The sequence below is a fragment of the Bubalus bubalis genome, chromosome 16 (assembly GCF_019923935.1).
Source record: "Bubalus bubalis isolate 160015118507 breed Murrah chromosome 16, NDDB_SH_1, whole genome shotgun sequence".
Taxonomy (NCBI): domain Eukaryota; kingdom Metazoa; phylum Chordata; class Mammalia; order Artiodactyla; family Bovidae; genus Bubalus; species Bubalus bubalis.
This window is the reverse complement of record NC_059172.1, coordinates 34,270,609-34,290,855: the sequence shown is the minus strand read 5'-3', so window position 1 is coordinate 34,290,855 and position 20,247 is coordinate 34,270,609. Positions and strand designations below refer to the sequence as shown.

The window sequence follows — 20,247 nt, the reverse complement described above, 5'->3', positions numbered from 1 at the left end:
CTTGTTCCTATAATCAGACTTCAGAATGACTGCCCACCTCTGAATTCTTTTTAGAGGTGGTGGCATCAACAGCCAGAAAAAGTTGGGGGTAATGTATCTTAATAAGGTTTTAATGCAAACTCAGTACATGCTTTTTCCTTCTGGATGCTGTTACTTGGACTTGTTTCTTAGATAGCAAAGTTTGTAACATCTCTCTCATCTCCTTCAAAACTTCTTGAACCACCACTGCAGTTCCTGGGCCAAATGTGTTGATGTTTCGAGTTGTCTCAGCTGCTTTATGACCCATTTTGAACTCGAACAAGAGAATTACTCAAATCAGAAAAAATTGCTCAAATTTGCTTTTTAACATTTACCTAGTCTAAAATATAAATTGCAAGTAATAAATTGTTAGCCAAAAAAAAGCAAAAAATGCACATTAAAATGATTTAACATAACCACATATAAAAATGTAATCCAATATCAAAGGCAAATTTCAACAATGTAAATACCACAATTACTATTGCACCAACCTACTAGGTCTAGGGGCTTCCCTGGGAGATCAGATGGTAAAGAATCACCTACAGTGCATGAGACCTGGGTTTGATCCCTGGGTTGGGAAGATCCTCTCAAGGAGGGAATAGCTACCCACACTGGTTTTCTTGCCATGACAATTTCATGGACAGAGGGGCCTAGTGGGCTACATATAGTCCATGAGCTCACAAAGAGATATGGCTGATCAACAAACACTTTTCATTAGGTTCATTTAAGACTTCTCCATGTTGGAGGTACTTGTCTGTGTGGTGGGTACCCCATAACAGAAGAGCAAACATACTTTCCATTTGTTAAGTTAAATTCAGCTGCACAGTCATGTCTGAGTCTTGTGGCACCACGGACTGCAGCATGCCAGGCCTCACTGTCCATCACCAACTCCCAGAGCTTGCTCAAACTCATGTCCACTGAGTCTGTGATGCCATCCAACCATCTCATCCTTTGTCATCCCCTTCTCCTCCTGGCTTCAATCTTTCCCAGCATCAGGGTCATTTCCAATGAGGCAGTTCTTCACATCAGGTGGCCAAAGTATTGGAGTTTCAGCTTCAGCATTAGTCCTTCCAATGAATATTCATGGCTGATTTCCTTTAGGATGGATAGGTTGGATTTCCTTGCAGTCCAAGGGACTCTCAAAAGACTTCTCCAACACCACAGTTCAAAAGCATCAATTCTTCACTGCTCAGCTTTCTTTATAGTCCAACTCTCAAATCCATACATAACTACTGGAAAAACCATAGCTTTGACTAGACCTTGTTAGCAAAGTAATGTCTCTGCTTTTTACTATGCTCTCTAGGTTGGTCATAGCTTTTCTTCCAAGCAGCCAAGTATCTTTTAATTTCATGGTTGCAGTCATCACCTGCAGTGATTTTGGAGCCCCCCAAAATAAAGTCTGTCACTGTTTCCATTCTTTCCCCATCTATTTGGGATGAAGTAATTAAAAAGCAGAGACATTACTTTGCCAACAAAGGTCCGTCTAGTCAAGGCTATGGTTTTTCCAGTGGTCATGTATGGATGTGAGAGTTGGACTGTGAAGAAAGCTGAGTACCAAAGAATTGATGCTTTTGAACTGTGGTGTTGGAGAAGACTCTTGAGAGTCCCTTGGACTGCAAGGAGATCCAACCGGTCCATCCTAAAGGAGATCAGTCCTGGGACTGATCATTGAGGACTGATGCTCAATGGACGGACTGATGCTGAGGCTGAAATGCCAATACTTTGACCACCTCATGCGAATAGTTGACTCATTGGAAAAGACCCTGATGCTGGAAGGGATTAGGGGCAGGAGGAGAAGGGGACGACAGAAGATGAGATGGCTGAATGGCATCACTGACTCGATGGGCGTGAGTTTGGGTAAACTCCAGGAGTTGGTGATAGATGGGGAGGCCTGGCATGCTGCGATTCATGGGGTCGCAAAGAGTCAGACATGACTGAGCAACTGAACTAAACTGAATGGGACCAGATGCCAAGATCTTAGTTTTTTGAATGTTCAGTTTTAAGCCAAATTTTTCACTCTCCTTTAACTTTCATCAAGAGGGTCTTTAGTTCTTTGCTTTCAGCTATACAGGAGGTGTCATCTACATATTTGAGGTTATTGAAAGTTCTTCCAGCAATCTTGATTCCAGCTTGAGCTTCTTCCCACCCAGTGTTTCTCATGATGTACTCTGCATAGAAGTTAAATAAGCAGGGTGAACAATATACAGCCTTGACATACTCCTTTCCCAATTTGAAACCAGTTTGTTATTCCATGTCCAGTTATAACTGTTGCTTTTTGACTTGCATATAGATTTCTCAAGAGGCAGGTCAGGTGGTCTGGTATTCCCATCTCTTTTAGAATTTTCCACAGTTTATTGTGATCCACAGTCAAAGGCCTTGCCATAGTCAATAAAGCAGAAATAGATGTTTTTCTGGAACTCTCTTGCTTTTTCGATGATCCAGCGGATGTTGGCAATTTGATCTCTGATTCTTCTGCCTTTTCTAAAACCAGCTTGAACATCTGGAAGTTCATGGTTCGTGTATTGTTGAAGCCTGGCTTGGAGAATTTTGAGCATTACTTTGCTAGCATATGAGATGAGTGCAATTGTGCAGTAGTTTGAACATTCTTTGTCATTGCCTTCCTTAGGGATTGGAATGAAACCTGATCTTTTCCAGTCCTGTGGCCACTACTGAGCTTTCCAAATTTGCTGGCGTATTGAGTGCAGAAGTTTCACAGCATCATCTTTTAGGATTTGACATAGCTCAGCTGGAATTCCATCACCTCCACTAGCTTTGTTAGTAGTGATGCTTCCCAAGGTCCACTTCACATTCCAGGATGTCTGGCTCTAGGTGAGTGATTACACCATCATGGTTATATCAGTCGTGAATATCTTTTCTGTAGAGTTCTTCTGTGTGTTCTTGCCACCTCTTCTTAATATCTTCTGCTTCTTTTAGGTCCATACCATTTCTGTCCTTTATTGTGCTCATCTTTGCATGAAATGTTCTCTTGGTATCTCTAATTTTCTTGAAGAGATCTCTAAACTTTCCCATTCTATTTTTTCCCTCTATTTCTTTGCTTTGATCACTGAGGAAGGCTTTCTTATCTCTCCTTGCTATTCTTTGGAGCTCTGCATTTAAATGGGTATATCTTTCCTTTTCTCCTTTGCTTTTCACTTCCCTTCTTTTCACAGCTATTTGTAAGGCCTCCTCAGATAGCCATTTTGCTTCTTTGCATTTCTTTTTCTTGGGGATGGTCTTGAAAACTGCCTCCTGTACAATGTCACAAATCTCTGTCCATAGTTCTTCAGGCACTCTATCAGATCTAATCCCTTAAATCTATTTGTCACTTCTACTGTATAGTCGTAAGGGATTTGATTTAGGTTATACCTAAATGATCTAGTGGTTTTCCCTATTTTTTTCAATTTAAGTCTGAATTTGGCAAGGAAGAGTTCATGATCTGAGCCACAGTCAGCTCCCGGTCTTGTTTTTGCTGACTGTATAGAGCTTCTCCATCTTTGGCAACAAAGAATATAATCAATCTGATTTCAGTGTTGACCATTTTGTGATGTCCATGTGTAGAGTCTTCTCATGTTGTTAGAAGAAGGTGTTTGCTATGACCAATGCATTCTCTTGGCAAAACTGTTAGCCTTTGCCATGCTTCATTCTGTACTCCAAGGCCAAATTTGCCCATTACTCCAGGTATTTATTGACTTCCTACTTTTGCATTCCAGTGCCCTGAAATGAAAAGGACATCTTTTTTGGCTATTAGTTCTAGAAGGTCTTGCAAGTCTTCATAGAACCGTTCAACTTCACTTCTTCAGCATTACTGGTCAGAGCATAGACTTGGACTACTGTGATACTGAATGGTTTGCCTTGGAAACGAACAGAGATCATTCTGTCATTTTTGAGATTGCATCCAAGTACTGTATTTTGAACTCTTTTGCTTAATATGATGGCTACTCCATTTCTTCAAGGGATTCTTGCCCACAGTAGCAGATATAGTGGTCATCTGAGTTAAATTTACCCATTCCAGTTCATTTTAGCTTGCTGATTCCTAAAATGTCAATGTTCACTTTTGCCATCTCCTGTTTGACCACTTTCAATTTCCCTTGATTCACGGACCTAACATTCCAGGTTCCTAAGCAATATTGCTCTTCACAGCATCTCACTTTACTTCCATCACCAGTCACATCCACAACTGGGTGTCTTTATTTTGGCTCCATCTCTCCATCCTTTCTGGAGTTATTTCTCCACTAGTCTCCAGCAGCCTGTTGGGCATCTACCAATCTGGGGAGTTCATTTTCATTGTCCTGTCTTTTTGCCTTTTCATACTGTTCATGGGGTTCTCAAGGCAAGAATACTGAAGTGGTTTGCCATTTCCTTCTCCAGTGGACCACTTTTTGTCAGAACTCTCCACCATGAGCTGTCCATCTTGGGTGGCCCTACATGGCATGGCTCATAGTTTCATTGATTTAGACAAGGCTGTGGTCCATGTGATTAGATTGGTTAGTTTTCTGTGATGGTGGTTTTCATTCTATCTTCCCTCTGATGGAGAAGGGTAAGAGGCTTACGGAAGATTCCTGATGGGATAGAGTGACTGAGGGGGAAAGGGTCTTGTTCTTATGGGTGGGGCCATGCTCAGTAGATCTTTAATCCAATTTTCTGTTGTTGGGTGTTTTCCCTGTTTTTTGGCCTGAGGCCAAACTATGGAGGAGGTAATGAAGATAATGTCTATCTCCTTCAGGAGGTCCCATGCATGCACTGCTGCACTCAGTGCCCCCACCCTGAAGCAGGCCACTGCACACCCATGCCTCCACCAGAGACTCCTTGACACTCACAGGCAAGTCTGGGTCAGTCTCTTGTGTGGTCCCTGCTCCTTTCTCCCAAGACCTGGTGTACACAAGGTTTTGTTTGTGCCTCCCAATGTCTGTTTCCCCAGTCCTGCGTAAGTTCTGGCAGCTCTGTGGTGGGGTTAATGGTGACCTCCAATTGTTAGATGTCTGCATCTACATCCTAAAATCTTAAATGAGTAGCACTCCAGGGATAGAAGTGTAGTGTGAGCAGGATATTATTTTCATGTCATCTATGAAATATGTGGCAGAAAGTGAAGAAGAGCTAAAGAGCCTCTTGATGAAGGTGAAAGAGGAGAGTGGAAAAAGTTGGCTTAAAGATCAACATTCAGAAAATGAAGATCATGGCATTTGGTCCCATCACTTCATGGCAAATAGATGGAGAAACAGTGGCAGACTTTATTTTGGGGGGCTTCAAAATCACTGCAGATGGTGATTGCAGCCTTGAAATTAAAAGACACTTACTCCTCGGAAGAAAAGTTACGAACAATCTAGACAGCATATTGAAAAGCAGAGACATTACTTTGCCAGAAAAGCTCCATCTAGTCAAGGCTGTGGTTTTTCCAGTAGCCATGTATGGATGTGAGAGTTGGACTATAAAGAAATCTGAGCACTGAAGAATTGATGCTTTTGAACTGTGGTGTTGGAGAATACTTTTGAGAGTCCCTTGGACTGCAATCTCCAACGAGTCCATCCTAAAGGAAATCAGACCTGAATATTCATTATAAGGACTGATGTTGAACCTGAGACTACAGTACTTTGGCCCACCTGATGTGAAGAACTGACTCATTTGAAAATACCCTGATGCTGGGAAAGATTGAGGTGGGAGGAGAAGGGGATGACAGAGGGATGAGATGGTTGGATGGCATCACCGACTTAATGGGCAGGAGTTTGGGTAAACTCTCGGAGTTAGTGATGGACAGGAAGGCCTGTCGGGCTGCAGTCCATGGGGTCACAAAGAGTCGGACACTACTGAGCGACTGAACTGGACTCACATCACTTCTGGGAACATCATTTTCCTTATCAGCAGTGTAGGTCAGTAGTTTCTGCCCCTACAGTGTGTTTTGAGGATTATATTAGGAATTAGAATCAAGAGTAGCTAAGTGCTATATATTATTCCTTCTGTAGATACTTGAGCTACTATTTAATCTGGAGGGTAAAGCCAATGTTCTATAAAGCTACATCACATACCTTTATTTGGTGATCCATTTAAAGGCCAGCTTATTGTGATCAGGGATCCTACAGTGGGATCAGGGTTAGTTTCTGTGGGAAGGATAAGATTTACTTTCCTCGAAGCCTTTACATACTTCAGGCCACTTGATGGGAGGAGCCTGCTGGCAAAATATACAGGCAATGCTAAGACATAGTCGTCTTGTCTTACTTCCTTGCATGAAGCTAATTTTCTTTTTCCAGGCCATTCTTTTATGAGTGGTAGCCCTTGTAGCTGTGGGACATACAACTCTTTTCTAGAACTCTTCATTTATATCAGTATAAGCAGTTTTGGCAGCATCTCAGTTGATAAGACTTAAATGGGAAGATGCATTTCCTGAAGGCTAAGGCTATTTTGATAAAATGACCCAGTTTTTAATTTACATATTAAAGTACACACAGAAAAATATATAACATTATATGACACCACAAATGTTACATAGACTACAGCCAAAACATTTGATCTCAGCAGCTCAAGAAACTGAGCAAGGATATTCTACTCTATTGCATATAAAATGTGAACAATACAACCTAATAAAACATTTGTCAATTCATAAGAATTTAAATAAGTGGTAAACACCAAATAACAAGTACTACTTGTTACTGATTGTTTTGTCTTCTTTGGCTTAAATATACTTTAAGTAAAGAAAAAAAAAGTCCTCCGCCCTTTAGAATTTAGAGTTGTACTTTCTTTTTTAGCATTCCTTTGGAATTATAAAACCCAGAGAACACAGGACCTAACATTTCAGACTCCTTGAAGTTCCCAAATAGGAATCTGCATACCATATTTACTTCCTCCATGAGCTTATTTAAAAGAAGAGAGTATCATTCATTTGATTTTAGTTTCTATGTTGAGAATTTGGAGAAGTCTTTCCTGGATCTGCTTGGTGCAGGCAGCATAGACAATGGGATTGAGGATTGGAGGAATGAGGAGGTAGAAGTTGGCTAGCAAGGTGTGGACTGGAATAGGCAGTCCATGACCAAATTGGGAATGAGGGAAGAAACAGCAATGGGAACATAAAAGATCAAGATAGCACAAATGTGAGAACCACATGTCCCCTTGAGGTCAGGAGTAGCCAGCCCCTTCATAGTCCTGAAAATCATCACATAAGAGGCAGCAATGGCCATTGAGTCCAGGATCAAGACCATAAAGCCAGTGCTTATCTGACAGACATTGCTGACCCTGCTGTCACCATCTACCAAGGTGACCACGGCCAGGGGTTCCCAGTAGGAGTGGGAGAGGACATGGGCTTTGTAAAGGGGAAGCCGCAGGCAGATCATCAGAGGCAAGGGTTCAATGTAGAGGACACCCCAGCAGAGGCCAGCCAGCCCCGAACATCCCACCACAGTATGTGTGAGCACTGTGGTATGAGGGAGTGTGTCTCAGCTACATAGCGGTCAAAGGCCATGGCAAGGAAGATGCCTGGACAGAACCAGGTCAATGATAGCCAATATGCACAGAAAGAAGTACATGGGCTGGTGCAGGCTATGCTCCACCCTTACCACAGCTAGAATGGTGACATTCCCCACCACAGCTACCAGGTACATAGAGTCAAAGTGGATGGAGAGCCAGATATGCACAGACTCCTGTTCTGAAATACCAGTGAACTGGAAGAAACTGAGTGCTAAGCAGACATTATGAAAAGTGAGCATAGCTAGTTATAAGTGCACCTTCTCACTTGTGCCCCAAAATGTGGTAAAACTTTTTTTTTCCAGAAATTAAAGACAAGAATATTCTTAGGTCCCATAAAAAGGAATAGGATCATTGACTAGATAAGAGTCTATAAAATTTCTTTGAAGTTATAGAATAATGTCATGGCATGCCATTACTGTGTTATGTCCACAAATTTACCAAGCAGAAGCCAAAAATGTTTATTTGAATGAAATGCATATCTTTATGCAAAGTGACTCTCAAGGAATAATGTTCTTTCAACAATGAAAATGACCTTAGGTGGACAGGTGACTATTGAGCCACTTAATAACTCTGTAGGTTGGTTTTGAGATTTCTCAGAATCATATTAGCAAGGTTCAGAGTGGACACTCCTTGATTAGAGACACAGTGATGCTGAAAAATAAGTGACAGCATCTGGGGATATAGACAGACCCATGGGACTCTCTAGAGCCTATGATAAAGCTTAATCTTGGGGCCAGCATTAGCTATTGGATGAGCCTCAATGTTTAATCTTCAGGCCAAAATCAAGGTGGATGTGGTCATGTGAAGACTTTCCAGAGGGTTTAACAACAAAGTGATTTCTAAAATGTGAGAGCTGATGACTAGAGCTCAGTTTTGTGTGTCTGCAAGGGCACTCTGCCTTCTTGGAGGCTGAGTGGAGAAGATATCCCAGAGGTGGAGAATGTTCTCCCTAGGAAATAAAAAATAATTAGTGTGGAGAAGCATGAGGCCTAGATGAATACTTGCCCAAAGAAATGCCCTTACTCGGAGTCCAGAGCTAATGGAAAGATGAATATTCACAAAACTATTTCCAGGTCTTCTTTCTGTTTTATTAGGATCCAAGGGCATACCAAAATATGTTCCTGTGTATACTAGAGGAATTCCCAATCAAAACATAGGCAGAAGACCTAAATAGACATTTCTCCAAAGAAGACATAGACATGGCCAAGAGGCACATAAAGAGGTTGAATGTCACTAATTATTAGAGAAATGCAAATCAAACCTGCAAATAGATATTACACCAGTCAGAATGGCCATCATCAAAAAATCTACAATAAATGCTGGAGAGTGTGTGGAGAAAAGGAAACCCTCTTGCAGTGTTGGTGGGAATGTAAATTAATACAGCCACTGTAGAGAACAGTATGGAGGTTCCTTAGCAGACTGAAAATAGAACTACCACATGACCCAGCAATCCCATTACTGGGCATACACCCTAAGAAAGCCATAATTCAAAAGGACACATGTACCCCAATGTTCATTGCAACACTATTAATTTAAGCCAGGACATGGAAGCAACCTAAATGTCTATCAACTGGTGAATGAAGACTATGTGGTATATGTATGCAGTGGAATATTACCCACCATTAAAAAGAATGAAATTGGGTCATTTTTAGAGATGTGGATGGGCCTAGATTCCATCATAGAATGAAGTAAGTCAGAATAATGTCATATCTTAATGCATATATGTGGAATCTACAAAAATGGTACAGATGAACCTAGTTGCAGGACAGGAATAGAGATTCAGATGTAGTGAACAGACATGTGGATATGGATGGAGGAAGCAGGGGACGATAGGACAAATTGGGAGATCAGGACTGACAAATATATAATGTTGTTGTTGTTCAGTTGTCAAGTCATGTCCAACTCTTTGCAACCCCATTGGCTGCAGCATGCCAGGCTTCCCTGTCCCTCACCATCTCCTGAAGTCTGCCCAAGTTCATGTCCATTGAATCAGTGATGCCATCCAACCATCTCATCCTCTGTCACCCTCTTCTCCTTCTGCCTTCAATCTTTCCCAGCATCAATGCCTTTTCCAATGAGTCAGTTCTTCCCATCAGGTAGCCAAAGTATTGGAGCTTCAGCATCAGTTCTTCCAGTGAGCATTCACCATTGATTTCCTTTAGGATTGACTGATCTCCCTGCTGTCCAATGGACTTTCAAGAGTCTTCTAGCACCACAGTTTGAAAGCATCAATTCTTTGGCACTCAGCCTTCTTTATGGCCCAACTCTCGCACCTGTACATGACTACTGGAAAAAAACCATGTCTTTGACTATATGGACCTTGTTGGCAAAGTGATGTCTTTGCTTTTTAATATCCTGTCTGGCTTTGTCACAGCTTTCTTTCCAAGAAGCATTCACCTTTAATTTCATGACTGCAGTCACCATCCACAGTGATTTTTGGAGCCCAAGAAAATAAAATCTGCCACTGCTTCCACTTTTTCCCCCTCTATTTGCTATAAAGTGATGGGACGGGATCTTAGTTTTTTGAATGTTGAGTTTTAAGCCAGCTTTTTCACTCTCCTCTTTCATTCTCAAGAGGTTCTTTAGTTCCTCTTGCTTTCTACCATTAGAGTGGTATCATCTGCATATCCAGGGTTGTTGATATTTCGCCAGGCCAGCCAGCATTTCACAGGATGTACTCTGAATGTAAGTTAAATGAACAGGGTGACAACATACAGCTTTGTAATACTCCTTTCCCAATTTTGAGACAGTCTATTGTTCCATGATCAGTTCTAACTGTTGCTTTTTGGCCTCCATTCAGGTTTCTAAGATAGGCAAGATGGTTTGGTATTGCTATCTCTTTAAGAATTTCCCACAGTTTGTTGGTATTGTTATTAATGGTTAATTAAGCAATAATGGATGGGGAAACAGTGGAAACAGTGTCAGACTTTATTTTGGGAGGCTCCAAAATCACTGCAGATGGTGACTGCAGCCATGAAATTAAAAGACGCTTACTCCTTGGAAGAAAAGTTATGACCAACCTATATAGCATATTCAAAAGCAGAGACATCACTTTGCCAACAAAGGTCCGTCTAGTCAAGGCTCTGGTTTTCCCAGTGGTCATGTATGGATGTGAGAGTTGGACTGTGAAGAAAGCTGAGCACCGAAGAATTGATGCTTTTGAACTGTAGTGTTGGAGAAGACTCTTGAGAGTCCCTTGGACTGCAAGGAGATCCAACCAGTCCATCCTAAAGGAGATCAGTCCTGGGTATTTATTGGAAGGACTGATGCTAAAGCTGAAACTCCAATACTTTGGCGACCTCATGTGAAGAGTTGACTCTTTGGAAAAGACCCTGATGCTTGGAGGGATTGGGGGCAGGAGGAGAAGTGGTCAACAGAGAATGAGATGGTTGGATGGCATCACTGACTCGATGGACATGAGTTTGAGTGAACTCCGGGAGTTGGTGATGTACAGGGAGGCCTGGTGTACTGGGATTCATGGGGTCGCAAAGAGTCGGGCACAACTGAGCGACTGAACTGAACTGAAGCAATAATGACATTGGTAATTATTCCCCAGTGATCACATTGGATCCTCCCTAAATTGTGAGATGTGGGCAGGACTGGGATGAGGTTCCCCATATGATAGATAAGGAAATAATCCAAGGAGCAGAGAGATTAACAGCCTCAACAAAGTCACAGACTGGGACTCAAACCTAATTTCTCACTCATAACCTTAGCTATCCAACCACAGTTCTATCCACAATACAGCAGAAAATCAAAACTCCAAATCAAACACAAAATGAATAGAAAACTTTGATCTAGTTGTGGCTGAACCCTGCTTGTATTAAGTCACACTCAGCCCTAACAACAGGCATCTATTTGCATATTCAGGGGAGGCTGTGTCCTCAGCAGGACCTGCTGTGAAAGGAGAGTGAGGATGGAGAGGGGCACAGTGTTTGCTGAGACCAGAGGATTCTCTGCCTCCAGAGAGAAGTGACTGATGCAATAGAATGTGAGGGGAAGCAGGGAAGGGACCCCAGAGGACTGGAGACAGGGACAGAATGTCCCCAGAGTCACCCCAGAGAAGACACCAGTCCATCTTGGGTCCCTTTAAGATGTACCTCAGGGACAAGGCCTACCATTTCCTTTTTCTTTGAGGAATAGAGTAATTGATCATGAGAATTAGCCAGATCTCTTTAAAACCCTCTTTCCCACCCTTCTCTCACTAAAAGAGGAAAACTGCACCCTTTGTCCTAAAGCCTCCAGAAAATGAACCAAGCATAATGCGGAGGGGTGAGATCATGTGGGTCTGTGGTGGGTGGTAGGTGGGGGACAGAAGATCACAGGGCATGGTAAGGGAGCTGCACAACTGGCGTGAGAGGCAAGTACACCAGAGAAGGGGAACTTATACTGGGATCAGCCAAAAACCAGAGGGCTAGAACAGGAGGCCTGGGGGTCTCAGATCTAAGAAATGTCATGTGAGCTGGGGCTGGCAGAAAAAAAAAAAAAAAAAAAAAAAAAAAAACAGAATAACCAGGATAACAGCAGAAACCTGACTACATACTAATCACTACTCTGGAGAAGGAATTGACAACCCACTCCAGTGTTCTTGCCTGGGAAATCCCACAGACAGAGGAGCCTGGAATACTACAGTCCATGGAGTTGCAAGAGTAAGACACAACTTAGCAACTAAACCACTGCCACCAGAGGGACTACCCAAATGTTGAATAAAAAGCCAAGAGTGCTTCATGTTTGAGGAGAACAGGCTAGATCAGAGGCATGAACCCAGGGTGCACAGGGCAGATTCATTTCTCATGGACTCATGTCTGGACAGAAAACTTGCCTTCTCTGTGGTATGACCTCATCTCCTGAATTTCTCATCTTCTGTCATTCTCATCTTCGTATGTCTGTCCTTGTCTAAGAGGAGACCTTCTTTCACCCCTCCCCAAATATTTGATCTTCTACAAGCCTAGGTCCTGCTATCCCATTAGTATTAGAAGAAACCCCCTTCTGCCTCCCAGGCCTGTGCTCCTGTGTCATGTGTTAGGGGCAACCTCAATAAGACCTTAGCTAAGTGACCCAGACCTTGTGTAAAAACAAGGTAGAAGCAGATATAAGTGATATAAGACACTGAATTTGAAAGTAGGAAACCAGAGTTGTTCAAGTTTAATCTTTGAGGTTAGTACCTCCCTCCTGTGAGTGCTACTTGCTCCCCTCCTGCCTCAGTCTGGCCCCTCCTCAGTCACAGCTGCTGAAATGGGCTAGGGAAAAAAAAAAGAGAAATCAAAAATAAGAAATGGAATCAGCTACACTTGCTTATTAAAGGTGTAGCAACACAGAGTTCTATCTTTTCAGTGTAGTCCTGTAGACTGAATCTTGGTATAAGAGTCAGAAGATGTGAAATTCAGTCCTTTATCTCTCTCTTATATCCTCCAGGATCACTTGAGGATTCAGTTTCCCATATACATCATCATTCTAGGATCTTCTCAAGTTAAAGGTGTAGCCTACCTACACTACATCACTGATTAAATACTCTCCAGATATAGAGCCACATACACTTTCAGGGCAGACATTGAAATAAATGGCACAGGCTTTCTTTTGTCATTTGCTGACATTCTGGCTGTGGAGGCAAAAAACAAGACAATGACAGATAAGGACTTGCCAGAACACTCCTGCCAAGCAGGCTGAAGGGTGATGGAAAAGAGAAGAAACCAGATAAGCAGAGTTGTATTATAAATGACACTAGAGGTGTATTTTTGTTGAATCTGGAAGGAGGGAAGATGATGAATTATTAGGCATTTTCAACAGAATGGGAAGCTGTGAGATTGAGGTTGTGTGGGCAGAGACTGGAGGACCAGTGATGGTCTACAGGAGCTCCCAGGAAGTGGATCCTCAGGGAGGGGAAACCTGTTTGGAACTGGAAAAGCACATTCACTTAGGATAGGATGATACCATAGAGAAGAGGATATTCTCTCATTCATTCAAGAAATATTAGTGAATTTCTCTATGGGTACCAAGGATATACTGGCAGTAAATGTAAAAACACAGCCTCAGAGTCATGGGGCTTCCATGTTGTTGATCCCAGTGCTTAGTCAGAGGAAATGCAAATTATACTTGGAGAAGTTTCTAATTCAAAAAAGAAAAAAAAAAAAAAACTTCTTATTCTGACCTAGTTAGCCAAAACTGATGGAGGGTTTTACAGAATTTCCATCTGTGGAGGTGGTTGAGATATATCCAGTAAGCCTCACTTTGCATCAGATGATATATTATCCAGCAGCACAGAAGAGGAAGTTTCTTCATGAAGACAGTCCTTCATGCATTTGTTTATCTTTTAATGACTACTTTAAAATTGATTTTTAATTGGAGGAAATTGCTTTACAGTGTTCTGTTGGTTTCTGCCATATTGCCATGCAAATCAGCCATAAATATACGTGTATTCCCTCCCTGTTGAGCCTCCCTCCCCTATGAATTTATTTAAAGAACACCTACTGAGCAACAACCAGGTTCAATAGAGTCTGTGAATACAGAAATGAAGAAGGCAAAATTCTTGTACTAAAAGCATACACAGTCCAATGAATGGACAGATAAGTGCATTAACAACATACATCACTCTCTCCCTGTGTTATTTAATTCAGCCCATTAATGAGTCCTCATTGAAAACACTGAGAAAATCTTCCGGGAGGGGTCTGAGAAGGCTTCACCAAGATGGTGGCAGGATCTTAGCCAGGTGTGGAAATAGGCAAAGGAAAGTATTCCAGATAAATATTGGGAGCTGCAAGCAAGACTGTCCCAGAAAGTGATGCAGATACTTCAGTATGGCTGAACCTAGGATGAATATTTTTTTAGAGGAATGGTAAGAAGTGAGGCTAATTTTAGGTAAGACCAAGTTTGTGTCCATGTTAAGTAGTTTTAAGTTTTTTTTGTTTTCTTTGTTTTTGTAGTCATGAGATTGCCAGTGGTTTTAAGTAGGTCTTTCACACTGTGGTAGATAGATGGAGTAGGGTGGAAAACTATAGGGAGAGCTTTCTAGTGACACTGGCATGAGATGATGTGACTTTGGGAATACAAAGGGCATAGAGAGGAGAAGAACAGCATGAGAGAATTCAGATGATTCACGGGGTGTCATTATTGAGCAGGATGTGGCAGAAGCTGTATGACTGAAGCATAGGTGAAAGGGGATGAGGCTGAAAAATGAGCAGGGACCAGATGCTGCAGGTACCTGTAAACCAGGGTCGGAGTGTGGATTTCATCTTTAGTGTAATGGTAATTCCAAGAAGGTCTTAGGAAAGGCCCAGCATAATATAAATTAGCCTTAATAGTCTCTTCATCTCGGAGAAGGCAATGGCAACCCATTCCAGTACTCTTGCCTGGAAAATCCCATGGATGGAGGAGCCTGGTAGGCTGCAGTCCATGGGGTCGCTAGGAGTTGGACACGACTGAGCGACTTCACTTTCACTTTTCACTTTCATGCATTAGAGAAGGAAATGGCAACCCACTCCAGTGTTCTTGCCTGGAGAATCCCAGGGACAGAGGAGCCTGGTGGGCTGCCGTCTAAGGGGTCGCACAGAGTCAGACACGAATGAAGCGACTTAGCAGCTGCAGTCTCTTCATCTGTAGTAAGGAGAATGGATTACAGAGTGTCCAATATACAGACCACTGATGCCAGATGAGAGGCTTTTGTAGTGTGGGTGAAAGATGATGGTGATTTAAATAAGAATGTTGGCAGGAGAAAAGGAAAAGCATAGGGTGTGAAATACATTTTGCAGATTAATATTTACTGATGAACTGGATATGAAGGAAGAGGGAAAAGATTAATGATTGTCTCTAGGATTCTGAGCTTGATATAGGACAGACAGCAGTAATACCTACTGAGATGGACACATCCCGGGGAGGAAATATTTTGTGGGGAGATAGAAATATTTGTTTTGGCCATATTTTATTTGTGATGACTGTGGAACATCTAACTGGAAATATCTAATAGTAAAAGTAAAAGCCATGCATCTGAGAATTCCCTGGACAGAGACAGATTAAAAAAAAAAAAAAAAAAGCCAAAAGAAATCAAAGAGAACAGCTAGAGAAGTGTGAGAATAAAAAGCAGAAAAGGAGAAGGTGAGAGTGAGGAGAAAGGAGGTGATAAGATCAGTGTATGGAGAGTAGTGAAGATGGAAGCTAGATTGGGAAAGATTGAGAATTAAATGAGAGATGAGGAAGCAGAGATTTCATATAGTCAAACTTGTAAACAAGTTGTGCTGTGAAGGGAAAGAGAAACAAGGGCTATTAGCTGGAGGAAGGTTTGAAGCCCAGGGATACAGGATTGTGCTGATATTAATCAAGATAAACTTTTGGAAAATAGGGCAGATTTGTGCTGAGGAAGGACAACAGTAATGGTGGTATGTGTACAATGCTTTACAGTTATCAAGGTCTGTTCTCATGATTCCATCTTTCTTCACAATAAAGCTCAATAAAGATGGTCGTGGGAAGTATAGTTATTACCTTTATTGAAAGGTGAGGAAGCTAAAACTTTAAAAATATCATTGATTGAGTTCCTGCTGGTACAGTGGCACTATATGGGCCCAGTTCTTTAGACTGTAAAGCTTTTTTCTATACTAGGGCAATGAGTTAGTTTTATTTAACCTGAGCATGAACTACTTGTGGAGCAACAAGGTGGAAGCAGATTGAAGTGATATAAGACCCTGAATTTGAAGGTAGGAAACCAGAGTTCTCCAAGTTCAAATTTGGTCTTTAACACTTACCACCCATATGACTGTCAATATTTTTAGATTTCTCAATTCGAATACATGTTCACATTTACTGAGCACTTTTTAATGTTCTAGATTTGTGCTTTTTTTTTTTAAGAAATTTTCCAGTTTTACTGGGATGCAGTTGACATAACATTGAATTAGTTTAAAGTGTATAATACAATGATTTAGTACATGGATATAGTACAAAATGATTACCACTAGTTAATATCTATCACTTCACATAGTTATTTTTCTTGTGATGAGAACTTTAAAATATATTCTTTTAACAACTTTCAAATATAGGAGTATTTTTTAATCTTTATTGAATTTGTTACAATAATGCTTCTATTTTATGGTTTGGTTTTTTGGCCACAAGGCATGTGGCATCTTAGCTCTTCGACCAGGAATCAAACCCATACCCCCTGCATTGGAAGGTGAAGTCTTAACCACTGGACCACCAGGGAAGTCCCTACACTATTTTTAACTGAAGTCACCATGTTTCATTTTATATCCCCAGAACTTACTTATTTTATATCTGGAAGTTTGTACCTTTTGACCACCTTCAACCATGCCCCAAACCCCACCAATCTGTTTTTATGAGTTGGTTTTTTTCTTTCTTCTAGGTTCCATGTGTAAGTGATATCACACACTATTTGCTTTTCTTAGTATTACTTGTTTCACTTAGCATGATGCCCTCAATGTCCCTCTGTGTTGTCACAAATGCAGGATTTTCTCCTTTTATATGGCTTAATAGTATTTCATTGTGCATGTATGCCACATTTTCTTTATCCTTTTATCTACTATATTGAGTGTTTTAAAAGACTAACCCTGTATGCAAGACAGCAAAAGAGACACAGATGTATAGAACAGTCTTTTGGACTCTTTGGGGGAGGGGATGATTTGGGAGAATGGCATTAAAACATGTATAATATCACATAAGAAAAAAAATAAAGTGATACAAAGGAAAAAAAAACAACAACAACAACAAAAAAGATTATCTCAGTTAATCCTCAGAAGAAACTTTATGTAGGAACTGAGAGAAAAGAGAAGGGACACTGTTCAAAATTTTGGGAAACAAATGATTCTGCATTTTCACAATAAATGATGGTAAAAGCAGGGGAAAGAAGATAAAAAAAATCCCAGAAAGAACAAGATGTGAAACCCAAGAAATTCAGAGGCCAATCTTTCAAAAATTGAGTGGAGCATCTCTTCTGAATGTCATGAATTGTAGAAGGAAAAGTAGTTGAAGGTAGAAGTATATCAAGATAAAAGTTAAATTTGAAGGGAAGGAGAATAATGGGGCTTTTCACTGGAGGTGATGGGGCTTTATGGCCTTACTTGAGATTTCTGAGTGTCAGGTAATGACCAATAATATCAATACTTAGAGGAAGCAACTTTTCAGAAAGTGCCAGGCTTAATTATTTGTTATGTATTCAAGCTTGACATTTCAGAAGAGAAACTCCCCTTTGTAATGAAGAGTACAGGTTGAGATGGGAGGCAAAGGAAGACAGTGAATGTTTTAGGGTAAGATTTGAATTGAGCAGGTATCTATGTCCTTTATAAAGCTGTCCTTGGCTACACAAAAACCACAAAAACTCTTCATCCACACTTCTTTTATGAAGGAAGCCTTCTTAGCTCTATTGCAATTTGATGTCCTGACCATTCAATAGTTTTATAAGCATCTTAAGGGCAGAGATGATATATAATGTTCCACAATTCATATTATGATTACTTTGTAATTTCTTTTAAGGTCCAGAAGTAGGGTCAAGGGTTAAGCCTTCCATGTAAATGATAAGAGTTTGAACTTGAACACTATAATCCTGCTGACACTGTGTACTCCCTGGAAGGGCCCTGTGTAAGGAGACCAGAGAAAGAAAATTTCTGTTGGCCATGTCAGCTTCCAATATCACCTTAACTCATCCAGCAGTCTTCCTGTTGATGGGGATCCCAGGCCTGGAGCACCTACATGTCTGGATATCCATTCCATTCTGCTCAGCCTATACACTGGCCCTGCTTGGCAACTGCACCCTCTTCTTCATCATTCAGGCTGATGCAGCCCTCCACGAGCCCATGTACCTCTTTTTGGCCATGTTGGCAGCCATTGATCTGGTCCTTTCTTCTACAGCACTTCCCAAAATGCTGGGCATCTTCTGGTTCAGGGATCGAGAGATCAACTTCTATGCCTGTCTGGTCCAGATGTTCTTTCTCCACTCCTTCTCCATCATGGAGTCAGCAGTGCTGCTGGCCATGGCCTTTGACCGCTATGTGGCCATCTGCAAGCCACTGCACTACAGCACCATCCTCACCAGGCCACTTATCACCAAGACCGGCTTGGCTGCTGTGACTCGGGCTGTGACACTAATGACTCCTCTCCCCTTTCTGCTCAGACGCTTCCACTACTGCCGAGGTCCAGTGATTGCCCACTGCTACTGTGAGCACATGGCCGTGGTGAGGCTGGCCTGTGGGGACACTCGCTTCAACAACATCTATGGCCTTGCTGTGGCCATGTTCATAGTAGTGTTGGACCTGCTCTTTGTTACCTTGTCTTACATCTTCATCCTCCATGCAGTTCTACAGCTCGCCTCTCAGGAGGCCCGCTATAAGGCCTTTGGGACCTGTGTGTCTCACATAGGTGCTATTTTAGCCTTTTACACACCTGTTGTCATCTCCTCAGTTATGCACCGAGTAGCTCGCCAGGCTGCTCCACATGTGCACATCCTTCTTGCCAATTTCTATCTGCTCTTCCCACCCATGGTCAATCCCATCATCTATGGGGTCAAGACTAAGCAGATTCGTGAACGAGTCTTAGGACTGTTCCTGAGAAAGGATGTGTAAGTGACAGTGAGGTGCTGGCAGAGATAGAGTGGGATAGGCAGAAAACTGAATAGGGGTAAGGGAATGAGAATGAAGAAGGTAGAGGGTTACCAGACTTCTGTGTTCAGTTCTTTTCTGGTGAAATGAAAAATGAACTGGTGTCCTAAAACTTGGAATCACCAGTCTGATGAGGACTCAAGGTTCCTTGTATTCTGGTAGCCTCTAGGACTCAAACTGCTGACTTAGAGAAGACAGCAAAGACTCCAATTTTCTATCAGAGGCAAAGGTTTGACCCACTCTTCTCCCCAACATCACCTAATAACACAGAGATGCTTGTGAGATAATTTACTAGTGGATTTGATAAGTTAATCCAGCCCAGACTTAGATAAGGATCAACATTTCATCCAAGGCAGGAATGTTCCTTTAGTCTGACAGCTCTCTGCTTAAATATTGGATTGGCCAAAAGGTTCATTTCATTTTTCCCCCATAAGATGGCTCTAGTAGTGTTTAGTTGTCTTTCACTTCATTTGAAACAGTTTTGTTAGATTGTACATGGACAGCTGTCATATCAGCATGCATTTAAAAAAACTTATGGCTACAAAAGTAATTTTAATGTTGAAGATGAAAACAACATTTTTGGCATATTATGCATTAATTCAAGAAAGGAAAAAATACAACTGAAATGCAGAAAAGAATTTTGTGCAGTGTGTGGAGAAGGTGCTGTGACTAATCAGATGTCTAAAAGTGGTTTACAAAGTTTCATGTTCCATGTTCTGGTAGAGTAGTTGATGTTGATAGCAATCAAGTTGAGACATGAAGAACAATCAACATTATACCATACAGGAGATAGCCAACATACTCAAAATAATGCATATTAAGTGTTGAGAATCATTTATACCAGCTTTTATGTTAATCATTTTGTTTAGATTCCATAGAAGTTGAGTGAAAAAACCCTTCTTGACCATATTTCCTCATGGAATTGTCTACTTAAACATGGTGAAAACATTCCATTTTTAAAATGAATTGTGGTGGGCAATGAAATATGAATATTTGTACAATAATATGCAGTGGAATCATGAGAAACACTGGGCTGGGAGAAGCACAAGCTGGAATCAAGATTGCAGGGAGAAATATCAATAACCTCAGATATGCAGATGACACCACCCTTATGGCAGAAAGTGAAGAGGAACTAAAAAGCCTCTTGATGAAAGTGAAAGAGGAGAGTGAAAAAGTTGGCTTAAAG

General features: G+C 41.4%; 1 protein-coding gene and 1 pseudogene across 1 annotated transcript; one reads left to right on the top strand and one right to left on the bottom strand.

Moving 5' to 3' along the window:
- Positions 1-6,885: 6,885 nt before the first annotated feature.
- On the bottom strand, positions 6,886-7,709 carry LOC102402604 (annotated as a pseudogene).
- A 10,371-nt stretch (positions 7,710-18,080) lies between these two features.
- On the top strand, positions 18,081-19,025 carry LOC102402923 (olfactory receptor 52K2). Its single transcript, XM_006062015.4, has one exon. The coding sequence runs from the start codon at positions 18,081-18,083 to the stop codon at positions 19,023-19,025; it is 945 nt and encodes a 314-aa protein (XP_006062077.4).
- The last annotated feature ends 1,222 nt before the right edge of the window (positions 19,026-20,247 follow it).

Coding starts and splice junctions, on each gene's coding strand:
- LOC102402923 (XM_006062015.4), top strand. CDS start 18,081: ATGTCAGCTTCCAATATCACCTTAACTCATCCAGCAGTCTTCCTGTTG.